The 23888-nt window shown below is 49.8% G+C and overlaps 1 protein-coding gene across 2 annotated transcripts in view; it reads left to right on the top strand.

Moving 5' to 3' along the window:
* Nucleotides 1-23888, top strand: part of LOC138260535 (glutamate carboxypeptidase 2-like) — a 350295-nt gene that overhangs the window by 238698 nt on the left and 87709 nt on the right. For both annotated transcript variants that reach the window (XM_069209149.1, XM_069209150.1), the window contains exon 10: nt 10260-10342. In XM_069209149.1, the coding sequence (XP_069065250.1) occupies nt 10260-10342 (83 nt within the window). The remainder of the gene's footprint in view (nt 1-10259; nt 10343-23888) is intronic.

Below are 23888 nucleotides of genomic sequence, written 5' to 3'. Positions count from 1 at the left end.
GGCAAGATAAACTCCCTCCAACAAACTATACAAGTTTCAGTGATAACGGATGAATGTGTAGAACCAAGTCGACCAACTGGTCTATGATAACAGGCACGCATGCTCATCCGTCAGTGTTAACAGATGAATGTGCAGACCTATGTCAACTCAAAGGTCTTTGACAACAGGCCCTACACTCTTCATAGTGTGTAGGTGTCAAGAGGGAGGGAGATAAACTCCCTCCAACAAACCATACAAGTTTCAGTGATAACGGATGAACGTGTAGAACTAAGTCGACCAATGGATCTATGATAACAGGCGTGCATGCAGATCCGAGTCTATCCAAGCGTCAGTGTTAACAGATGAATGTACGGACCTATGTCAACTCAAAGGTCTTTGACAACAGACCCTACACTCTTCATAGTGTGTAGGTGTCAAGAGGGAGGGATAAACTCCTTCCACCAAACCAAAGGCTGAATTTAAGAAAAGTGGAGTTGCACCAGGTGCAGCGCCACTTTTCTTACACCGTGTGCACCCGCCTATCGCCACCATCTGTGCGCTGTATTTATGATACGGTGTGCCAAGGTAGTATTAGGAACAATAGCGTAAAAATGTTGACACGATTGTTGCGCTTTGCTCCACTGGCATCAAAAATGTTGACGCTAGTGAAGCAAAGTGCAAGGAGGCCCATATATTACAATGGGTGCGTCCTTTTAACGTCTGCTTTCAGCAAACATTAATGGCACACGTGTAGATTTCATTGCGCCATTATTGCGGGCCCCTTGTGCCGGAACGCCCCCTTTGCCTACATTATGCATGGCAAAGGCATAATGTGGTGCAAAGGGTTACAAAGTGGCGCAATGCACGCATTGCACCACTTTGTAAATATGGCACACGTGTAGATTTCATTGCGCCATTATTGCGGGCCCCTTGTGCCGGAACGCCCCCTTTGCCTACATTATGCATGGCAAAGGCATAATGTAGTGCAAAGGGTTACAAAGTGGTGCAATGCACGCATTGCACCACTTTGAAATATGGCACGGGGAAAAGGCCACCTTAGCACCGCCTTAAGTGTAAAAGAAATGACGCTAAGGAGGTGCTAAAGTGGTGCACAGTGTTCTTAAATTTGCCAGCATATTTTTCTGATCCTAGCACCAGGCATGCCACCGGCTCACCATCCACCTTATCCTTCAGTGTGACTGAAAGTTTTTATTACTTCTCCACTTGCCTAGGGTGGGGCTTCAACTGCTGAACACAGAACAGAATGCCATCTGTGGTTGCTGGGTCTCTCCAATGTATGCTAAGTGTTTGATATTGGTGATTTGTACAGAAAATGTGCACACAATTTATCCTCAGAAGCAGGAGGACAGATGAGCCTCTGTATAAGAATTGTCTTACATTTCTGGCACCCTAGATACTTACATTCCGGTCATTCCGCCATTTCAGGAGCTTCTGCCTGTCCTTGTGCACCAAATAGATAATCTTCTTCCTGGGGCCCAGGACTGAATCCACAAATTCATGTGTGTAGAATCTTAGGTTACTGACCACTCATCCTTCACAAAAGGGAAAGGGGCAGCTTGGCTGACCTAATAAAGTTTTAAAAACTCTTGCTCCTACTCCCTTTTGTGGCACCTCACGATATGCAAATACCTGGTACTGCAGGAAAATGTTATACTTCCTCTTCTTTGGTTTGTTAAAACATTCTGCCAACCTGTTGATTTGAGGGTAATGCACAAAGTGGACAACTTTTAAGGCACCTCCCTGTTATTCCATCTTTAATCATGTAAGTGGACTTGGTTAGCTCACTGGGTAGAGATCACAACTCTGGTAAATCTGACCAGATTGCCATGATGGTCTCTATCACCAGAGGGGCAATAGTGCACCTCAAAAGCACAGCCTCAATGTGTGTGGTGTCTGTTCCATAACAAGAAGTATTCTGTTACTATCTGATTTTTATAAGGGCATACAGAGTCCTAATGATACTTATCCACTCCCTTTCAAAAACAACTGCAACGACACGCAGTGATTTAAATCTTTGTCTGGCCTCCTAACTTGCCACTCATTTGCTAAGGTAGGCATGGCAAGGAAAATCTTCTAGTATCTCGCCCATTTCATACTAAAAGAACACAGGGCGTATCCTTCTATTCCTGATTGAGCTTGTTCTACTACGGGAACTTCGAGAACCGTCTGCAAGTGGAAGCTTCTGTGTCACTGGAACTCTAGCACTTTGACAAAGATCGGTGTCTTCACTGTAGACAAACCAATCTTCCCACACAACCATGACACACATAATCTTCCTGTTCTGTCAGCACCTTCATCATACGGTGCAGTCCTTGAAGAGTGGAGCACACTTCCTGAGCTCTGAATAATTTTATCAGCCAACATGTCTTGTAGATCTGGCAGGTTCACTGACAACAGCACCTTGCAGTGTGTATGAACTCCTCCCTGCCCAAGGCTGCAGCACTGTGGGCTTTGCTGACTGAGATCTGGCTGCTACTTAATTCCTGTTGTGGGGTCTCCTCCACGTGAGTCCCTCCCAGGCACTGTAAGACAGTAAGCAAGAACAACCCTCACCATCCCCAGCTAGAGATATCATTCCTCAGCAGACAGTCAATCTGGAGGTGAATTATCACCTACATTGAACCTCTTCACTTTGGCCTCATAACCAGTAGCCCATTAATTCCGATGGGCTCAGTAATGGGAGTTACCAGGCTCACTGGAATTATGCGTTACCAGCAGACGTGCCGCTGGTAAGTGGCATTCGACCAGGAGATTTCACCTGCTTCAACAGGTAGATGTCATCGGGGGGAATACCGTGCAAAAACATGTGAAAATTGGTACAGTAAGTCCGATTTCTGTGTATTATTCTCCAAACCACATAACCCTTGTTATTTCCTCCTATTAAATTGTATGGGCCCCTGGTAATGGTTATTTCCTGTGTAGGGGGAATAACAGGTTTTGTTAATGACCACACCTGATGAGGGCAGTGGTGACTGCACTTCAGCAATGGTGAACAAGAAACTTGGCTGATCTCTCCTCCGGCACTGGATGTACCTCCCTTAAGGTATTTCATGGCACCCCTCCTCACAGTGGCTCCAGAACACCTGAGCACATTAACACTCACACCATCCACATGTTGTGTAGACACTGTCTGGTTTTAGGCAGCACCACTGGTAGAACCGAAGCATCCACCACCCAGAAATCCAGGGACTACATCCTTGCTTCCACAGGGGGACTCTTGCACTCATCCTCCATGTGGAAAGCAGGTTGGACATCTTCGGAGCTGAGGTCACCTTAGGGCGGTCTCCTTCTGTGGCTCTGTTGCCCACAGTTAAAGCATCGTTCCCAGGGCTTGCTTTGTGGACCTGGACTTCTTCATACTTCAGTTTAGTTCCCCCACTGTCACATGTACCATTCCAACACAGCCCAAATAAGTCAGTGTGAGCCCTGTTTGACTATCATTATTTTATTGCTGCTTCTGATTTAATCCCTTAAGTGACAACAAGCCACCTCTCTCATATTATTAGACATATAAAAACACATTTTAATGTTTGCTGTACATGCAGAATACATCTTATAATAGAAAGCTGCTGGAGGGGGTTCTTATATCAGCATGTTTGGTCATCCTAAGTTGTAGCTAAGCAGCGTTGTTTCATGTAGCTTCTTCTTTGTACAATGCTTTCTCCCTCTTAGAATCCTGGTGATTGTCAAGACCACTTGAAGAAGGCATCCTGTGGGTTTTTAGGTGGTTAAGAAGATGTGTTGCAGATTTGTAGGTGGTTAAGAAGGCATCTTGGGGGTTTGTAGGTGATTTAAAAAGAGTCTTGGGGATTTGTAGGTGGTTAAGAAGGAATCTGGAGGATGTGTAGGTGGTTTAGAAGGTGTCTTGCACATTTGTAGGTGGATAGGAAGGCTTCTCGCAGATTTGTAGGTGGTTAAGAAGGTGTCTTGGGGATTTGTAGGTGGTTAAGAAGGCATCTCGTGGATTTGTAGGTGGTTAAGAAGGAGTGTTGCTGATTTGTAGGTGGTTAACACAGTGTATTGGGGAATTGTAGGTGGTTAAGAAGGAGTAGTGCAGATTTGTAGCTGGTTAAAACGGAGGGTTGCAGATCTGTAGGTGGTTAAGAAGGTGTCTTGGCGATTTGTAGGTGGTTAAGAAGGCATCTGGTGGATTTGTAGGTGGTTAAGACAGTGTCTTGGGGATTAGTAGGTGGTTAAGAAGGCATCTTGGGGATTTGTAGGTGGTTAAGAAGGCATCTTGGGGATTTGTGGGTGGTTAAGGAGGCATCTTGCAGATTCATAGGTGGTTAAGGAGTGTTGCAGATTTGTAAGTGGTTAAGAAGGAGTGTTACAGATTTGTAGGTGAATGAGTGTTGTGGATTTGTATGTGGTTAAGAAGGAGTGTTGCAGATTAGTAGGTGGTTAATAAGGAATGTTGCTGATTTGTAGGTGGTTAAGAAGGGGTGTTGCAGATTTGTAGCTGGTTAAGAAGGTGTCTTGCTGATTTGTAGGTGGTTAAGAAGGCGTCTTGGGGATTAGTAGGTGGTTAAGAAGGCATCTTGGGAATTTGTAGGTGGTTAAGATGGTGTCTTGGGTGATTAGGTGGTTATGAAGGAGTGTTGCAGATTTGTAGGTGGTTAGAAATGAGTGTTGCAGATTTGTAGGTGGTTAGGAAGGCGTATTGCTGATTTGTAGGTGGTTAAGAAGGCATCTTGGGGACTGTAGGTGGTTAAGATGGTGTCTTGGGGATTAGTAGGTGTTATGAAGGCTTGTGGATATGTAGGCAGTTAAGAAGGTGGTTTGCAGATTTGTGGGTGGTTAAGACCGTGTCTTGGGGATTAGTAGGTGTTTAAGAAGGAGTGTTGCAGATTTGTAGGTGGTTAAGAAGGTATCCTGTGGATTTGTAGGTGGTTAAGCCAGTGTCTTGGGGATTAGTAGGTGTTTAAGAAGGAGTGTGTCTTGGGGATTTGTAGGTGGTTAAGAAGGCATCTTGCAGATTTGTAGGTGGTTAAGAAGGCATCCTGTGGATTTGTAGGTGGTTAAGACTGTGTGTTGGGGATTAGTAGGTGGTTAAGAAGGCAGCTTGTGGAATTGTAGGTGGCTATTAAGGCATCTTGTGAATATGTAAGTGGTTAATGGTGCAGCCCTGACTCCTCTTATAAGCATCCTGTTTCCAACTCACCTGCCAGATGAGATTAAAAGCTGCTTAAGATGTGTACTGGATGAATCACCAATGTTGCCAGAGGTTCGAAGGACAAGTATTCAACATTTGATTCCGCAAAGAATTGCCTCACTCTTCATGAGTTGCTGCCCTCCTCTTGTTCATGGACGGATGCAGGCCTCCTGTGAGACATGGAGGGTTTACTGGTGGCTTTATCAATCGGGCAGAGGTCAGCATGATGCACACTGCTATCTGGCGGTAGAATTGTTCCCTGTGAGGGCACGCAAGCATGCAGGGCTGCGCCTTCTCTGCCTCAGTCAGGTCCTGCTTGTGACATACCAGTTCAAACATGCTCATTCATGCAATCATGTCAGCACCAGATGCAAATCCCAGCAAGACCCTAGAACCATGAGAGCGGGAGGGTTGAAGTACTGGGGAGCTGCAGGCACCAAGTTCTGGTTGTTTTACAGTATCCGGCTCCGTCTTTCAATTTCTTAGCAGTCACACATTTCTTTTCTTCTATCAGTCTTGCTCCTTGTTTGCACAATCACATTTCTTCTCTTCTCTCACCTGTCGTATCCCAGGTCCTCTCTCTTTGGTCGTCTGTAACTCCTATTCTTACTTCTGAACCTCAAGAGCAGCCATGTAACAGGTTGAGGTCCCGGAGGGACAGAGGTGCGCCAGGGGGTGGGAAGATAAGTCTGTGAGTGGAACCTTTGCCTCATGAACAACGTGGTGATGGGCAGGGCACAGGTTTTAATCCCAGCAAGGATGCTTTAGCTTTCCATCCTTCCACAGACCAGTAATTTGAGGACCTTAAATTTGGGTGATAGCAGCTTCTGTAATTTACTGTGCTTAGAAAAGGCAGAAGTGCACTGTGAAGCACTATATGAAACAAATGTTTAATCATGGGATTCGGCTTCTGGATAAGTAAGGTTGTCATCTTCGGCACTAAAGGCTGATATACCCTACCTATTGTAGGAGACTGGCCTGGTTTGTAGTGGGTACCTTGGTTACTTACACCAGGTCCAGTTATCCCTTATTAGTGAAATGTAGTAGTGTTCTAGCAGCTTAGGCAGATAGAGGGAGCTATAGCAGAGCAGCTTAGGCTGAACTAGGAGACGTGCAAAGCTCATGCAATATCACTTATAGTTACACAGTACTTATACACAAGCAAAGACAATAGTGTTACCAAAAATAAAGGTGTTTTATTTGGGTGACACAGTGCCTAAAATATCTTAGAGGCAATACTCCTTCTGGAGGTAAGTATTGTACACAATATATACACTAGACACCAAAATAAGGCAAGTAATTAGACAGAGGATAGTGCAAACCATAGGAAATGCTATAGAATGCAATGGGAGAAAATAGGTCTAGAGGCAACACAAACCATATACTAAGAAAGTGGAATGCGTATCACAAATTCCCCCCTAGACAAGTGTAGTGTGGGCAGAATCGCTGGGAGAGTAAGAATACAGTAAAGGTTAGTAAATTACCACACCCCAGAAAAGCAGGAGTAAAGTACTGCAAGTTTCCTTAGGAGACACTACACCTTGTGATATGGACTATTGCAGTAACCAACCAAGTCTGCAAACAACAACTGCTAGATTCCTGGACCTGAAGACCTGCAAAAGAAGGGGACCAAGTCCAGAAGTCGAAAGAAGTTCGAGAAAGGACAGGAGCCCCTGCCAACCCAGGAGAGGGTGCAAAAGAAGAGTCCCAGGTTGGACGAAGACTGCAGAAATGCACCCAAGGAAGATGCCAGCGGGTTCCTGCATGATGCAATGGATGTCCCACGACTTGAAGATCGTTGCAGACGTTATTTTGTGTTGGAAGTCGCCTACAAGCTTTGGTTATGACAAAGTTGCTTTTTGCGTCAAAATAGCGCTGGCTGGACCCAGGAGGGACCTGGGGGCCTCAACTCTGTGTGAGGAGGAAGAGGGGGCTCTCAGCACTTCAGAGAGCCCTCAGGACACCCACGGGAGTCCCAGGACACAGGGAGAAAGGAGGTGAAAAACAAAGTTGGTGCAGCACTGCAAAGAAGGGTCCCACGCCGCCGGAGGATAACTCAGCGAGTTGAGCGTCACAGGATAGAGTGCTGGGGACCTGGGCCAGGCTGTGCATGAAGGAATTTTGCAAATAGTGCACAGACGCCTCAGGCGGTGAAGAAGACGCAGTGCACAGGGGTACTGTCGCTCTCAGGGAAGGCAAGGTCTTACCTACTACAAATTGCGTCAACAGGACCTCAGGACAGTCTGTGTCTATGGGGTCGTCCACCCTCTGTGTTCCAAGGAGCACGCTTGTTGCTGTGAGAGGAGTCCAAGAGAACTGGTAGTCGACTTGGAAGGTGCCTGCGTGAGCAGGAGAGTGACTCCGTCACCCCACAGGAGATTTCTTCGGGCCTTCTGGTGCAGGGTGAAGACAGGGAGTCTTTAGAGCGTGCACAGCATGGAAACTGTTGCAGTTGCTGGCTGGAGCTGAAGTTGCAGAAGAAAAGTATCCCTTGTGGATACTTTGCTGCTGTTACAGCAGTTCCTGGAGCAGTCTGCGGTCAATCCGAGTTCAGAGGATGAAGTAGTAGTCGCAGAGAATTCCTGTTGGAAACTTGCAAGCAGAGCCCTCCGGAGTGTCCCCACACCTTGCAAAGCAAGATGGCTGAAGTCTGGGACACACTGGAGGAGCTCTGGTTACCACCCCTGGGGTGGTGATGGACAGGGGAGTGGTCACTCCCCTTTCCTTTGTCCAGTTTCGTGCCAGAGCAGGGACTGGGGGATCCTTGAACTGGTGTAGACGGGTTTGTAGACTGGTTTGTGCAAGGACGGCACCATCCGTGCCCTTCAAAGCATTTCCAGAGTCTGGGGGAGGCTACCCCTCCCAGCCTGTAACACCTATTTCCTATGAGCTGCTCAGACCTCAGGAGGGCAGAACCCTGTCTGTGAGGTGGCAGCAGCTGTAGCTGCAGTGCAAGCCTCAGAGAGCTGGTTTGGCAGTACGGGGGGTCCATGGTGGAGCCCCCAGGATCCATGGAATTGGCTCCCAATACCAGATTTGGAACGGGGGGACATTTCCATGATCTTAGACACCTTACATGTCCATATTCGGCGTTAAAATTGTGAAGCTACTTATAGGTATTGACCTATATGTATTGCACACACCCACAAAGTTCCAGGAATTGGCCCTGAACTATGTGGGGTCACCTTTGTTAGTGCAAGGGTGCCCTCATACTTAGTACCTTTACACCTAACCTTCAGCAAGTGAAGGTTAGACATATAGGTGACTTATAAGTTACTTATGTGCAGTGAAAATGGCTGTGAAATAACGTGAACGTTATTTCACTCAGGCTGCAGTGGCAGGCCTGTGTAAGAATTGTCAGAGCTCCCTATGGGTGGCAAAAGAAAGGCTGCAGCCCATAGGGATCTCCTGGAACCCCAATACCCTGGGTACCTCAGTACCATATACTAGGGAATTATATGGGTGTACCAGTATGCCAATGTGAATTGGTAAAATTAGTCACTAGCCTGTTAGTGACAAATTTAAAAGCAGGGAGAGCATAACCACTGAGGTTCTGATTGGCAGAGCCTCAGTGACACAGTCAAGCACTACTGACACCACATACATTAGGCCATAAACTATGAGCACTGGGGCCCTGACTAGCAGCATCCCAGTGAGACAGGCAAAAACACCCTGACATACAGGTAAAAATGGGGGTAACATGCCAGGCAAGATGGTACTTGCCTACACCTATGCCAACTCAAAACATCTTCTAGGAAGTAAAGCTTTGCAGCACCACTCTGCTCCCAGCCCCTCCATCTCTATACTGCCTTTAAGCTGCTTTTCTAAGTGAGGTGCCCTACGTGTGATGGGAAGGCCCAGACTAGGCCTGGGCGCAGTTCACAGAGTTCTGCTACGCGTTACTCCTCGAAGTGGCCAAAAAACTCTGCTGCGATACGTTGAGTTCTGCAAGCGGTGAAGTGCGTTAGGTCATGCCGTTTGAGCTGATTTTTAGTGCCGGCTGTTTGTACTGTGCTGAAAAACCAGCGCAAATGGCACCACGGACAGCATAGGAGAGCACTGCTTCTTTTCTCCCGCTCAAGTAGATTTTCTACTCAAGCGGCAGCTCGCTCACCGCAAACAGATTTGTCAATGTGGGCGGTAGTGACCATCTACGACCACCCGCATTGAGCGAGATGCTGGGAGGTGGTCTGGAGTAAGATTTTCCTCGCTCGTGCTCACCAACTTAATGTTGGCGAGCCCGAACAAGGAAAAAACTCAGCAGGGTAGCGCATGCAGTGGGACAAACTCCTTGCGCTCACCGCCCACCCCTAACCCAGACATGGGTTCAGTGCTCACTGTGCTCTTGGATTCAAGCTGTTCCTCCTGTATGAGACCCAAACCGGTGGAAACTGATATTGTTTGAGCTCCCATCTAAAGTGAACCTGACCAGGACCGTTGAGAGGGACTGTACCTACTGGAGTGGGGATACGACTGACTTGCATTTGGGTGGTCCTTGTCTGGTGAGGACCCAATTAATTACCTGTCAGTGGGCTTAAATGCACCAAGGTTTGTTTTTTCCCGTAATTTCTGACAATTTCCCTCGGTCCCACTCGCGAGACATTGAATCAACAGACAGTAGCCGTCAACTGAGGAAGTGACTCAGTGGTGGCTTAAAAACCTGAATTAACTTTAAACACTGACACTTCTTCTGGATCCATTCCATTCCATCTTTTTATGTGCAATTCCTCAATATTGGACACTTTTATAACAAAAACAGCTCCCCTCCTCTCAAAACTTTGTCTCACTCCCATCTTCTCACTCTCTCATTATCTCCCTCCCTGTCTCTTCTTGTCTGATCTTTTCCTTCTATCTTCCAGTCTCTCTCCTCACTCTCTGTCTCTCACTATTTCTCCCTCATCCTGTCTCCCCCTCCATGTCTCACTGTCTCACTCCCTCTGTTTCTCTTCCCTACTCTCTCTCCTCTTCTCCATCTAACTTATTGTCTTTTCTTCACTCTTTCTCTCAACCTTTCTCCCTCCATCCTCTCATCTCTCCCCTCACTCACTCTCACTCCCTCTATCTTCTCACCTCTCTTCCTCCTAACCGTATCTCTGCCTCTCCCCAGGTTGGAGGCCTCGTCGATCCATACTGTTCTGTAGTTGGGGCGCAGAAGAATATAACCTCATTGGCTCGTCTGAGTGGGTTGAGGTAAGTGTGTTGTATTGTATTTTATTATATTGCAGCATTTATATAGCGCATACTACCCCTATCTGGGGTGCTGAAGCGCTTGCTTACATGAGTAGCACGCTACACGTGTGGGGGGTGTGGTTCGAAGGGTGTTGTCGTTACTTAGATCCTATGTGGGAAGTGTTTCCATGTTATTTCCATATTGTGCATCATGACCACCAAGGTGTGGTTATCACGTTATGGGACGCAGCACACAGCTGTGTGTTTCGTGATGTAGTGTGAGCCATAGATGTGCAGTTTGTCAGGTCCTTTATGATGTGTCGTGTGGCATAGTCTGCTTATCTGGTTGCTCCACTGGATTGTACAATCTAAGATTTTGTGTACAGTTGTGGTCCTGAGCGGGCATCGTTGGAGGAAGAGACAAGAGGAGAGATCTGTTGGGATGGGCATTTTCACTCTCATCCCATATCTGAGTGTCTAAGTGAGATGTAAAGAAGCAGTCAGATTATATAGGTATTTGGGACCCGAAGTGGCTACATTAGAGTCTTCCAAATTGTCCAGCAATGTGTGACAGATCTCTTCAGTTGTTTCATGCCCATTCATTTGATGATGCTGCTAGAAATGGGGTTTCTGGTTGGCTAAGGGTGGGCACCTCTGCCAGGCAGAACCCCCCACCACTGTAGCCAGGGTGAGCAAGTTACACACCAAAGATAACCTGTGCGATCCCCAAGGTAGCTTGGCACAGAGCAGTCACATTTATCCCAAGAGGTCATGTGTAAAGCATCTGTGGAACGCACATACACCAGCCACACAATAAATACACCACAAAAAGAGACTCCACACAGGATTATATAAAAATATAGGTCTTATATTGTCAATGTAGATCATGGACCAAGAACATCATAATCATAATATGCAACTGCTGAAAGGTAGCACTTGATATCCTGACATTGCAGATATCCATAGCGGCATATAACGACTCATCAGGGTAAGAACTCTATCAGTAGAACATGCAAGTTACCAAGGGTCCCCCTAAGAGCCATGGCCCACAGGGATACTCCCCTAGTTATCCTTTAGGATGTGACACAAGAATAATTAGGTGAATGCTCATAATATAATGTTGTTTCGATGCAATCCAGTGAGTCCTCTGTGCCACCCAGCCAGTAGCAGGCAGCAAGGCAACAATAGAAGAGCAGTCCAGATGAGTCCTTGGTGCAGCTCAGCAGTCCTTCAGCCAGAGGTTCAGTCCCAGGTGCAAAAGTGCTTGCCAATCATGGGGTCTCAGCGCCCATGTCCTCATACTAAAACATGTCTTTGTTGGGGGGAGGGGCTCAAAGGATCCCTTTCAAGTGAAGCAGAACACTTTCAACCCAGCCCTGTCTCCAGACATCAATAGGGGGTAAACAGTCCATTGTGTGAGGGCAAGACACAGTCTATTTGCATGTAATGTGTGAACGACCCTCATTCTCCCTATCTGTGCGATGGTTGTCTGGAGACTATGCAGCAACTGGAACTGTCACTTTCTCCAGATGTGGATTGGATTCAGGCTGAAAAAGCACTAGAGTTAAAAGCACAGAGAAATGCCCACTTTCTAAAAGTGGCATTTCTAAAATAGTACTGTAAAATCCACCCACACCAGTAAGCAGGATTTCTCACTCCCATTCCCAACATACCAAACATGGCCATACTACTCCTCACAGATAAGAAATGACCACTTAGACATATATAATGCAATTCTCAATGCTAACCTATGAGAGGAGCAAACCCTCACAGCAGTTAAAACCCTCACAGCAGTTAAAAAGGAAATAGGATGTTTGATACTACTAGGACATGCAAAACGTTAAAGTACATGTTCTACCTTTTAATTACACAATGTCATAAGCCAGGAGGGTTGGGCAACAGTCAGCCCAACCATCCCCGCTCTCTAGGAGCATCTCACTTGAACCCAAACAATAAACATGATTTGTGGCAGCTTACCGCATGGAACTCTGAAAAACACCCTATGAGAAATTGTGATGAACAAGCCTTACCTTTTCCTATCCACATACAAGTCTCTTCCACACACGTACTCAAGAAGGAGAGGCAGGATAGTTTTCAATACATTTACTGACGATGCAAACTACCATAAAATGCATGAGCCACAATGATTAGGATAATGAGGAATAACAAAATCAGGATTGTGAAAATCAGACGTGTAAATATAAACAACCCCAACATAATGCAATAGCATGAATATATAATTCCTACTTAGAAACTAATCTCTAGTCCCTAGTGAGAGCCTGGCGATTTAAGCCAAAATCTGTCCGTGGAGTGTCTGAGATGTACATCCCACCCCCATCACCTTGGTACCTGGGCAGGCCTCCAGCCTCCAGATCAGGATCCATAGAGACACAAAGGCTGAAGTCAGCCTCAAACCGGCATGAAGTATGGATGTAAAATCCTGGCTTGAACCCGCTCTTTGTCCCACAAGATATTTATATAGGGGACATGTTTTGTCCTTGCACAGAAGCCTGATGCTGGTATGTACCTAACCGCTGGACTGTTTACACAATCTTGTGGCAGCAATTCAAAATATTATCCTGTGTGCCTTGCATTCTGTTCCTGCTAAACCGGGGTAAAAGAATACAATGAAAAATATGTCATGCAAAGCACTGATAGTGACGATCTCGCAGAAAAGCGATTGATTATGAAAATAAAAACATTACTGCTAAAACAAGCTGTGGTTAAATGAATAAAATTGAATATTTAAAAACAGAGCATATTATCTGGGTAAAGGGGTACAGGCCGCAAGCCTACGCTAAGGCAAATACTGTGCCCAGACAAGAAACTAAATTGGACCAACGACAACAGCACCCTGCCCATCGGGCTATCTAGGGCCTACTTTAGGGGTGACTTAGGTGTAGTAAAAAGGGAGTTCAGACCTTGGCAAGTAGTTTGACTTGCCAAGTCAATGTGGAAGTAAACTGAGTACGCAGGCCATGCAGTGGCAGGCCTGAGACAGGTTTGAAAGGCTACTTCTGTGGGTGGTGCATTCAGCACTGCAGGCCCACTAGTAGCATTTAATTTACAGGCCCGGGGTATATGGCTTACCACTGTACAAGGGACCTACAGGTAAATTAAATAAGCCAACCAGGTGTAAGCCAATAATACCAAGTTTTAGGGGCGAGGGCACGTGCACTTTGGCACTGTTTAGCAGTGGTAAAGCGCCCAGAGACCTAAAGCCAACAAAAAGTGGGTCAGAAAAATAGCAGGACAAAGGCAAAAAGTTTGGGGATAACCTTGCAGAGACGGCCATTTCCAATAAGGCTTTATCATACAGTGCTGGTGATGGACAACCCTTGTAGCAGATGCATGTTTGTGAATGTAAGAGGTATAAGTTATAATTTATTGTGGACCACTGCTTATCATGGTTTTATATTAGTGTGGGCCATAACGTTTATATATGGAAAGAGGTAACTGTATGATACCACAGCGAGGCATAGGTCAGCCCTTCTCACCCTATCTGAATCTCAAAAGCAGTTTGCTGGTTGAGTTCTTTGCGCTTTGTGGGTTGTAAGTGGAGGACTGGGCTTGAGGGTGCAACTGTTTTGGGGTATGCTGCCGGGAAGCAGATGGTGCAGTTATCTAGGGAGTTGCCACGTTTCTATCTGTCTTCAGAAGTGTACATGTCTTGGGCGTTTCTAATGCTGGCTGGTGGTGAGTTCCAGAGCCTGCGGCTGGCGCTGAGAGAGCAGGGCCTCCTCGGATTTCTTAAGGTACAGTGGTGTGGTGATAACTGGTGCAAGCCTGGAGCGCAGTGTCCTCTTAGGATCTCTAGTTTTCTCCATTGTCTGCAGGGGTCTTTCTTGTTGTTTGTTTTGGCTGCCTTACAAGCGTTGCTATTGAAAGGTGTGTAGACCTTGAAGATGAGGATGCTGTGTCTCTTGAGCTTACGGTGGAGTTGTGTGTGACTGTGGCTTGTCCTGAAGGTGCAGATATGACATCTAGCATCTCTCCTTCACAGTGAGGTGGGACACAAATAATTAAGGCTTCAAGGTTGATTGTGGTAGCTGTGGCTGTGGTTAGTTTTTCTTGTTAAACCATATTTTGAGGTCTCCTAGAATTAGGGTGACCAGAATTTTAAAGCCAAAAACCAGGACATTTCACAAAATTAGAAGAAGGGTAACAATGTTACTTCAACCGAGCGCACAGAGTGAAGCCACTCACCAGCGTGCAATGACACAAGAGGCAAAAAGAACATAAATAAAGTGCAGTTTTTAAAGCCAGCATCACTCCTGTTGATGAAATTCCTTTCTTATAACAGCTGATAACTGCCCCTCCTTCGGAAAATATAAAAAGTCCCCTCCCCCCGTTTTCAGTAGAACCCCCCCCCCCCATAAACCCGGACATGAGCATCCGCCGGGACAGCAGGTGCAAAGCTGGGACTGTCCCGGCCAATGCGGGATGCCTGCCCCCCTTGCTAGAATGTATAGGTGTGGGTGGTCCCGGGGGATGAGGGCCACTGTATCAAGTAGGGATCTCTAAAGTCGGCGTTGCTGCTAAGAGGGAGGGACAGGCACCGGGTGGAGTGGGGTGACATCTGACCATCAAGGATTCGCAGCCCTCCATGGGGAGATATTCAATCATTTCTATGCGCAGGGTGTTTTGTGGATGACCGGTAGACCTCCTTTAAAATTGCCAGTATGATTTTTGGCAATGATGTGAAGATCGGGAGGGATGGGTTTGTGGCACGTGGCTGCAGAGTCTGGCAGAGCCGGGGTCCTGTAAGAAAGGTCCGTCCGGTTTGTTTCTGAGAGTAGATTAAGGATGTTAAAGGGATGTTTGAACTTGGATCTCGCCTTGAAGAGTCTGCATTTTAGTTGTCATGTTTCTTCCATCCTCGTGTCCTGCAGTGATGGTGGAGCTGGGGGGAGAGGGGATATTTTGATGTGGCTGGTCTGGGGTGTATTGTGCTTGTGGCTTCTGGTGGCGGTGGAAGGGAGGTTCCTTGGTTAGAGAAATGAGGACTTGGAGGTGTGTGTGTGCGTGTGTGGGTATGTGTATATGTGTGTGTGTGTGTGAGTGTATGTGTGAGTGTATGTGTGTGAGTGTGCGTGCGTGTGTGGGTGTGTGTATGTGTATATGTGTGGGTATGTATGGGTGTATAGGTGTATGTGCGTGTGCGTTCGTGTGTGGGTATGTGTATATGTGTGTGTGTATGGGTGTATGTGTGTATGTGTGTGAGTGTGTATATGTGAGTGCGTGTGTGTGCGGTCATTTTGTGGTGGATCATGGTGGTGTAACTTCTGCGTTGTCTGGTGATTTGTGTAGAGTGTGGGGGACTGTGGTGCGAAACTACAATTACGGTACAGTTAGGGAACCTTGTGATCACACGGGTGTCCTTCTGGAAGTGAGATTGTGTTTGGAGGTTATTTGGGTGGGGGTGATTGATGTGCTGATTTGGTTTGCTGTTGTGTGGTGTTTGTGTTGTGGTTGTGTTTGTTTGCTAATGGTTGATGGGAAGGTTTGTTGGAGTTAGGGGTCACTCAGGTCTAGATTTACTAAGCCTTGGCATTGTCCTTGCATCGTGCAGAGGGACACGGGGCAGCGCAAACCCCTCTATAGAATTCACAAAACCACGCAAGGCTGATCACGTGGTTTTGTGAAGAAATGTAGCACAACGCGGCTGCTTGTGCTGCGTTGCATTTGACTGCAAGCTGGCAGGTTTCCCATTGGTCGAGCACAGACAGTACAAAAGTGCAGTTTATACGTGCTGAAAAGGAGTAAACTTGCTCAAAAGAGTAAGTTACCTTTGTGAATCAGATCCGATATTTCAGTGCAACAGCTACACACGGATGTTAGGAGTGTAAAGCGCCTAGAAGGCACAGAATGGCGAGTATGGCTTTTTGATGATAGGTTCCAGAATGGTACGTCTCGGGAGAGGTACTGAGTGTGGCGGGCAGTGCCACTGAGTGCTCTGTGTACAAACGTCAGTCCTTTGTGTAGGGCCCCATTCTTGCTGTAGAAGAGGCGGTCAGCTTGATGGAGATGTGATGACATGGGTCAGCCTAGGCTGAGTGTCTAAGACCTTCCAACGTAGCCATCGGTGAGCTGTGTGTGGTTCATTGTGTGTCCAGTGCATTGGTGCATCAGTGAGCTGCGTGTGGTTCCTTGTGCGTCCAGTGCATTGGTGCATCTGTGAGCTGCGTGTGGTTCATTTGTGGTGCGCAGGGTATGAAGTGAGCCCTGCGTGTGTCCAGTGCATTGGTGCATCAGTGAGCTGTGTGTGGTTCATTGTGTGTCCAGTGCATTGGTGCATCAGTGAGCTGCGTGTGTCCAGTGCATTGGTACATCAGTGAGCTGTGTGTGGTTCATTGTGTGTTCAGTGCATTGGTGCATCAGTGAGCTGCGTGTGGTTCATTGTGCGTCCAGTGCATTGGTGCCTCGGTGAGCTGCGTGTGGTTCATTGTGCGTCCAGTGCATTGGTGCATCGGTGAGCTGCGTGTGGTTCATTGTGTGTCCAGTGCATTGGTGCATCAGTGAGCTGTGTGTGGTTCATTGTGTGTCCAGTGCATTGGTGCATCAGTGAGCTGCGTGTGTCCAGTGCATTGGTGCATCAGTGAGCTGCGTGTGGTTCATTGTGTGTCCAGTGCATTGGTGCATCAGTGAGCTGCGTGTGGTTCATTGTGCGTCCAATACATTGGTGCATCAGTGAGCTGCGTGTGTCCAGTGCATTGGTGCATCAGTGAGCTGTGTGTGGTTCATTGTGTGTCCAGTGCATTGGTGCATCAGTGAGCTGCGTGTGGTTCATTGTGCGTCCAGTGCATTGGTGCATCAGTGAGCTGCGTGTGGTTCATTGTGCGTCCAGTGCATTGGTGCATCAGTGAGCTGCGTGCGTCCAGTGCATTGGTGCATCGGTGAGCTACGTGTGGTTCGTTTGTGGTGCGCAGGGTAAGAAGTGAGCCCTGCGTGTGTCCAGTGGTTGCTGTTGTGCATCAGGTGCAGCCTCAGCTATGAAGAGTTCCACGAGCTCCTCGCCTTGGTCCTCACTAATGAGCTCCACTTCCGGTCTGTGGAGCTTCCAAGCAGACTGGCCCCGGGAGCACTGGGAGGGCGCCTGCTAGTTCCGCCCTCATCACCTCTTGTCCCCCTTTTTCCTGACCCGTCACCCGGATGCTGCAGCTCAGCGTGTGGACCAGTGATGTGCCCATCCCGCTGAGCCTCGGACCTCACTGAGGCCATCACTCATCTCAGAGGGAGCTTCAGTGACCCGAGAGCGAGCAGCAGACACTGATGCTGGCCTCCGTCCTCAGCCCTGGTCTCTCCATCCTCAGCCGTGGCCTCCGTCCTCAGCCGAGGCCTCCATCCTCAGCCCTGGCCTCCTGGCCTTCGTCCTCAGCCCTGGCCTTCGTCCTCAGCCCTGGCCTCGCTCCTCAGCTCCATCCTCATGCCTGGCCTCTCCATCCTCTGCCCTGGCCTTCGACCTCAGCCCTGGCCTCTCCATCCTCAGCCCTGGCCTCTCCATCCTCAGCCGTGGCCTCCGTCCTCAGCCGTGGCCTCCGTCCTCAGCCGAGGCCTCCATCCTCAGCCATGGCCTCCATCCTCAGCCGTGGCCTCCATCCTCAGCCCTGGCCCCCTGGCCTCCGTCCTCAGCCCTGGCCTCTCCATCCTCAGCCCTGGCCTCCATCCTCAGCCGTGGACTCTCCATCCTCAGCCCTGGCCTCCATCCTCAGCTGTGGCCTCTATCCTCAGCTCCATCCTCAGCCCTGGCCTCCGTCCTCAGCCCTAGCCTCTCCATTCTCAGCCCTGGCCTCTCCATCCTCTGCCCTGGCCTCCGACCTCAGCCCTGGCCTCCATCCTCAGCCCTGGCCTCCGTCCTCAGCCCTGGCCTCCTGGCCTTCGTCCTCTGCCGTGGCCTCCATCCTCAGCCGTGGCGTCTATCCTCAGCTCCATCCTCAGCCCTGGCCTCTCCATCCTCTGCCCTGGCCTCCGACCTCAGCCCTGGCCTCTCCATCTTCAGCCCTGGCCTCTCCATCCTCAGCCGTGGCCTCCATCCTCAGCCGAGGCCTCCATCCTCAGCCGTGGCCTCCATCCTCAGCCCTGGCCCCCTGGCCTCCGTCCTCAGCCCTGGCCTCTCCATCCTCAGCCCTGGCCTCCATCCTCAGCCGTGGACTCTCCATCCTCAGCCCTGGCCTCCATCCTCAGCTGTGGCCTCTATCCTCAGCTCCATCCTCAGCCCTGGCCTCCATCCTCAGCCCTGGCCTCTCCATTCTCAGCCTTGGCCTCTCCATCCTCTGCCCTGGCCTCCGACCTCAGCCCTGGCCTCCATCCTCAGCCCTGGCCTCCGTCGTCAGCCCTGGCCTCCTGGCCTTCGTCCTCTGCCCTGGCCTCCGACCTCAGCCCTGGCCTCTCCATCCTCAGCCCTGGCCTCTCCATCCTCAGCCGTGGCCTCCGTCCTCAGCCGAGGCCTCCATCCTCAGCCATGGCCTCCATCCTCAGCCGTGGCCTCCATCCTCAGCCCTGGCCCCCTGGCCTCCGTCCTCAGCCCTGGCCTCTCCATCCTCAGCCCTGGCCTCCATCCTCAGCCGTGGACTCTCCATCCTCAGCCCTGGCCTCCATCCTCAGCTGTGGCCTCTATCCTCAGCTCCATCCTCAGCCCTGGCCTCCGTCCTCAGCCCTGGCCTCTCCATTCTCAGCCCTGGCCTCTCCATCCTCTGCCCTGGCCTCCGACCTCAGCCCTGGCCTCCATCCTCAGCCCTGGCCTCCGTCCTCAGCCCTGGCCTCCTGGCCTTCGTCCTCAGCCGTGGCCTCCATCCTCAGCCGTGGCCTCTATCCTCAGCTCCATCCTCAGCCCTGGATTCTCCATCCTCAGCCCTGGCCTCTCCATCCTCTGCCCTGGCCTCCGACCTCAGCCCTGGCCTTTCCATCCTCAGCCCTGGCCTCTCCATCCTCTGCCCTGGCCTTCGACCTCAGCCCTGGCCTCTCCATCCTCAGCCCTGGCCTCCGTCCTCAGCCCTGGCCTCCTGGCCTTCGTCCTCAGCCGTGGCCTCCATCTTCAGCCGTGGCCTCTATCCTCAGCTCCATCCTCAGCCCTGGATTCTCCATCCTCAGCCCTGGTCTCTCCATCCTCTACCCTGGCCTCCGACCTCAGCCCTGGCCTCTCCATCCTCAGCCCTGGCCTCACCATCCTCAGCCCTGGCCTCACCATCCTCAGCCATGGCCTCCGTCCTCAGCCCTGGCCTCCATTCTCAGCCGTGGCCTCCATCCTCAGCCCTGGCCTCTCCATCCTCAGCCGTGGCCTCCATCCTCAGCCCTGGCCCCCTGGCCTCCGTCCTCAGCCCTGGCCTCTCTGTCCTCAGCCCTGGCCTCCATCCTCAGCCGTGGCCTCTATCCTCAGCTCCATCCTCAGCCCTGGCCTCTCCATCCTCAGCCCTGGCCTCCGTCCTCAGCCCTGGCCTCTCCATCCTCAGCCCTGGCCTCTCCATCCTCAGCCCTGGCCTCCGTCCTCAGCCCTGGCCTCTCCATCCTCTGCCCTGGCCTCTCCATCCTCAGCCGTGGCCTCTCCATCCTCAGCCCTGGCCTCCGTCCTCATCCCTGGCCTCTCCATCCTCAGCCCTGGCCTCTCCATCCTCAGCCCTGGCCTCCGTCCTCAGCCCTGGCCTCTCCATCCTCTGCCCTGGCCTCTCTATCCTCAGCCGTGGCCTCTCCATCCTCAGCCGTGGCCTCCGTCGTCAACCCTGGCCTCCGTCCTCAGCCCTGGCCTCCGACCTCAGTCCTGGCCTCTCCATCCTCAGCCGTGGCCTCCGTCCTCAGTCCTGGCCTCCTCCTCATCCCTGGCCTCTCAGCCGTGGACCACGGATGAAAGTTGTGTGGGAGCCGGAGAATTGCAATACTTCACACCAAGGCCTTGAGGGGTGCGTGTACTCAGCAAGGGTGAAGGGGACCCCAGCACCAGACTTCCAGAGGCTCCAGGAAGACTTGCAGCCCCCCCAGACCACAGACAAGGCGGAGCACAGCTGTGCCCGTCCCCAGAGCTGGGGAGCAGTAGCCATGGACCCCTTCTGATCCCCACGGCCCCTACCAGCACCCCCTGTTCAGGACAGTGCAGGCCTCGTCCGATCCCCATCTCTTGCTACCAGCACCCCCTGTTCAGGACAGTACAGGCCACTTCCGATCCCCATCTCTTGCTACCAGCACCCCCTGTTCAGGACAGTGCAGGCTCGAGGGTTCGCACGAGCAGGGACCCCAGAGTGGGCGGAGTCAGGCCGGGGTGATTTTTACAAATGCTCCTTCTCCTTCCCTAGAGCACTTCCAGGGTTCAGGGGCGTCTTTTCATCTGTGCTCTTTGCAAGGTTTGGCCTTTTAACCAAAACCCAGACACCACTGTCGGAAATATCCAGCCAGTGCCAGAGATGTGCACCCCTGGAAACCAGGAACGGGGGTCGGGGGCACCTGATGGTTGGACCCAACTCCTTCCGAGGCAGGCGGCGCTTCTCAGAGGAAACTCTGGGCCCAAGATGTCAGGGGAGCGGAACTCCAGCCCTTCCTGCCAGTCCTGCCGCCGCTCAGCCTCCTCTGTGCGGATCTAGAGCAACAGAACCCACAATCCATCCTCGAGGTTCTGGGCTGGAGGAGACCCCGGGGGACCCACGTGTCCACGTCCCTCTCAGGGTTTGTGAAAAGACTGAGCGAGACCCTGTGAAGGCTCGAGGGAGACTGGTCTGAGAAAGCTGGGACCCTCAGGACATGAAGAAGAGACACTGCCTCTCCGTCTGTATGGCGATGATGTATGGTGATGGTGTATAGTGTATGGTGATGGTGTATGGTTATGGTGATGGTGTATAGTGTATGGCGATGATGTATGGTGATGGTGTATAGCGATGGTGTATAGTGAATGGTGATGGTGTATTGTGATGGTGTATGGTTATGGTGATGGTGTATGGTTATGGTGATGGTGTATAGTCTATGGTGATGGTGTATAGCGATGGTGTATAGTGTATAGCGATGGTGCTGGTGTACAGTGTATGGTGATGGTGTATGTGATGGTGTATGGTGATGGTGTATAGTGATGCAGTATGGTGATGGTGTATAGTGTATTGTGATGGTGTATTGTGATGGTGTATAGTGTATAGTGCTGGTGTATAGCGATGGTGTATAGTGTATGGTGCTGGTGTATAGCGATGGTGTATAGTGTATGGTGATGGTCTATAGTGTATGGTGATGGTATATGGCGATGATGTATGGTGATGGTGTATAGTGTATGGTGATGATGTATGGTGATGGTGTATAGCAATGGTGTATAGTAATGGTGTATGGTAATGGTGTATAGTGTATGATGATGGTTTATGGCGATGGTGTATGCTGATGGTGTATAGTGTATGGTGGTAGTGTATAGTGTATGGTTATGGTGTATGGTTATGGTGTGATAGAGGGAAATCTGTTAATAAAATAAGACAGATCAATTTGACACAATAATATAGGTTTAATTTTCAGCTGGGAACAACAGGCAGTCTCAACATAGAGGCCATGACTGAAGTTCAACGTTCTAGTTCAAACACCAGTAGCATTTATACTGTGAAATCCACAAAAAACTGTGGTGAAGAGTTCACCATTGACGTAAGCAACTACAAGCAGTACAGATAAGATAATGAGGTGCCTCTGGAAAGAAGCACTTGCACTTGTTGGCCTCATGGGTGGGTAAGTTACAATGATGTCATTCACCATATCTATCTTTCTGCACAACAAGAGATTATGGCGGTCATTCTGACCTTGGCGGACGGCGGAGGCCGTCCGCCAAGGTACCACCGTCAGAACACCGCACCGCGGTAGAAAGACCGCGGCGGTGATTCTGACATTTGCCCTGGGCTGGCGGGCGGCCGCCAAAAGTCTGCCCACCAGCCCAGGGCAAATCAACCTTCCCACTAGGATGCCGGCTCAGAATTGAGCCGGCGGAGTGGGAAGGTGCGACGGGTGCAGTTTCACCCGTCGCGTATTTCAGTGTCTGCTGGGCAGACACTGAAATACTTTTTGGGGCCCCCAGGGGCCCCGCGGCACCCCCTACCGCCATCCTGTTCATGGCAGGAGAGCCGCCATGAACAGGATGGCGGTAGGGGGTGTCTGAATCCCCATGGCGGCGGAGCGCGCTCCGCCGCCATGGAGGATTCAGACGGGCAGCGGAAAGTCGGCGGTAGCCCGCCGGCTGTCCGCTTCTGGCCGCGGCTGTACCGCCGCGGTCAGAATGCCCGGCAGAGCACCGCCAGCCTGTTGGCGGTGCTACCGCCGACCTCCGCCCTGGCGGTAATTACCGCCAGGGTGAGAATGAGGCCCTATATGTTGCGTGCTGCTTATGGTAACCCTGCCTTGCAAATACTTATCTGACCCTTACACAGTTCCCCTTAACACGATATGAATGACTTGTGGTTTTTAGGACCCCTGTGCTAAGGAAGGAGACACCCTTCTGTTCCTCCATGTTCATGCTAAGTGAACATTTTGAAAGCAACAGTTGGTGCAGCTTTAAAGAAAAACTCTCATTCTAATGTGGCTTGGGCCTCTTGTGTGTTTCAGCACATCTAACTTAACCATGCAGCATGTGTATATGTTTCCTAAGTAATAAGTGTTTGTTTGTCCTAAATATGACCTGCCTTTCTATTGAACCCACGGTCTGTCTTTTTTAACATGTCATTTATTAAGCCTTTCACTATGTACATTGGTTTACAACTATCTAGCCTAAAATGCTTGGACTGGGATTTGGGAACTTATGTTTGTTTGTATGTGATGTATTCCTATTCTTCCTACATCAGGTGATGGTGTATGGTTATGGTGTATAGTGATGGTGTATAGTGTATGGTGATGCTGTATGCTGTATGGTGTATGGTGATGGTGTATGGTGATGGTGTATGGTTATGGTGTACAGTGATGGTGTATGGTGATGCTGTATGGTGTATAGTGTATGGTGACGGTGTATAGTGTATGGTGATGGTGTTTGGTGATGGTGTATGTTGATGGTGTATAGTGATGGTGGATGGTGATGGTGTATGGTGTATGGCCCCTTGAGACCCTCACGGGTGAGTAGCCACGCTTTCCAAATACTGATTGATTGATTGTATGGTGTATGGTGATGGTGTATAGCGATGGTGTATAGTGTATAGCAATGATGTATGGTGATGGTGTATAGCGATGGTGGATAGTGTATAGCGATGATGTATGGTGATGGTGTATAGTGTATGGTGTATGGTGATGGTGTTTGGTGTATGGCGATGATGTATGGTGATGGTGTATAGCGATGGTGTATAGTGTATAGCGATGATGTATGGTGATGGTGTATGGCGATGGTGTATATGGTGATAGTATAGTGTATGGTTCTGGTAATGGTGTATGATGATGCTGTATGGTTATGGTGATGGTGTATGGTGATGGTGTATAGCGTATAGTGATGGTGTATGGCGATGGTGTATGGTGATGGTGTATGATGTATGGTGATAGTCTATGGTTATGGTGATCATGTATGGTGATGGTGTGTAATGGATGGTGTATGGTGTTGGTGTATAATGTATTGTGATGCTGTATGGTGTATAGTGTATGGTGATGG

This window comes from Pleurodeles waltl, chromosome 9, assembly GCF_031143425.1.
Source record: "Pleurodeles waltl isolate 20211129_DDA chromosome 9, aPleWal1.hap1.20221129, whole genome shotgun sequence".
NCBI classification, from domain to species: Eukaryota; Metazoa; Chordata; class Amphibia; order Caudata; family Salamandridae; genus Pleurodeles; species Pleurodeles waltl.
Note: the sequence above shows the minus strand (reverse complement) of the source record. Positions and strands in the feature narration are given on the sequence as shown.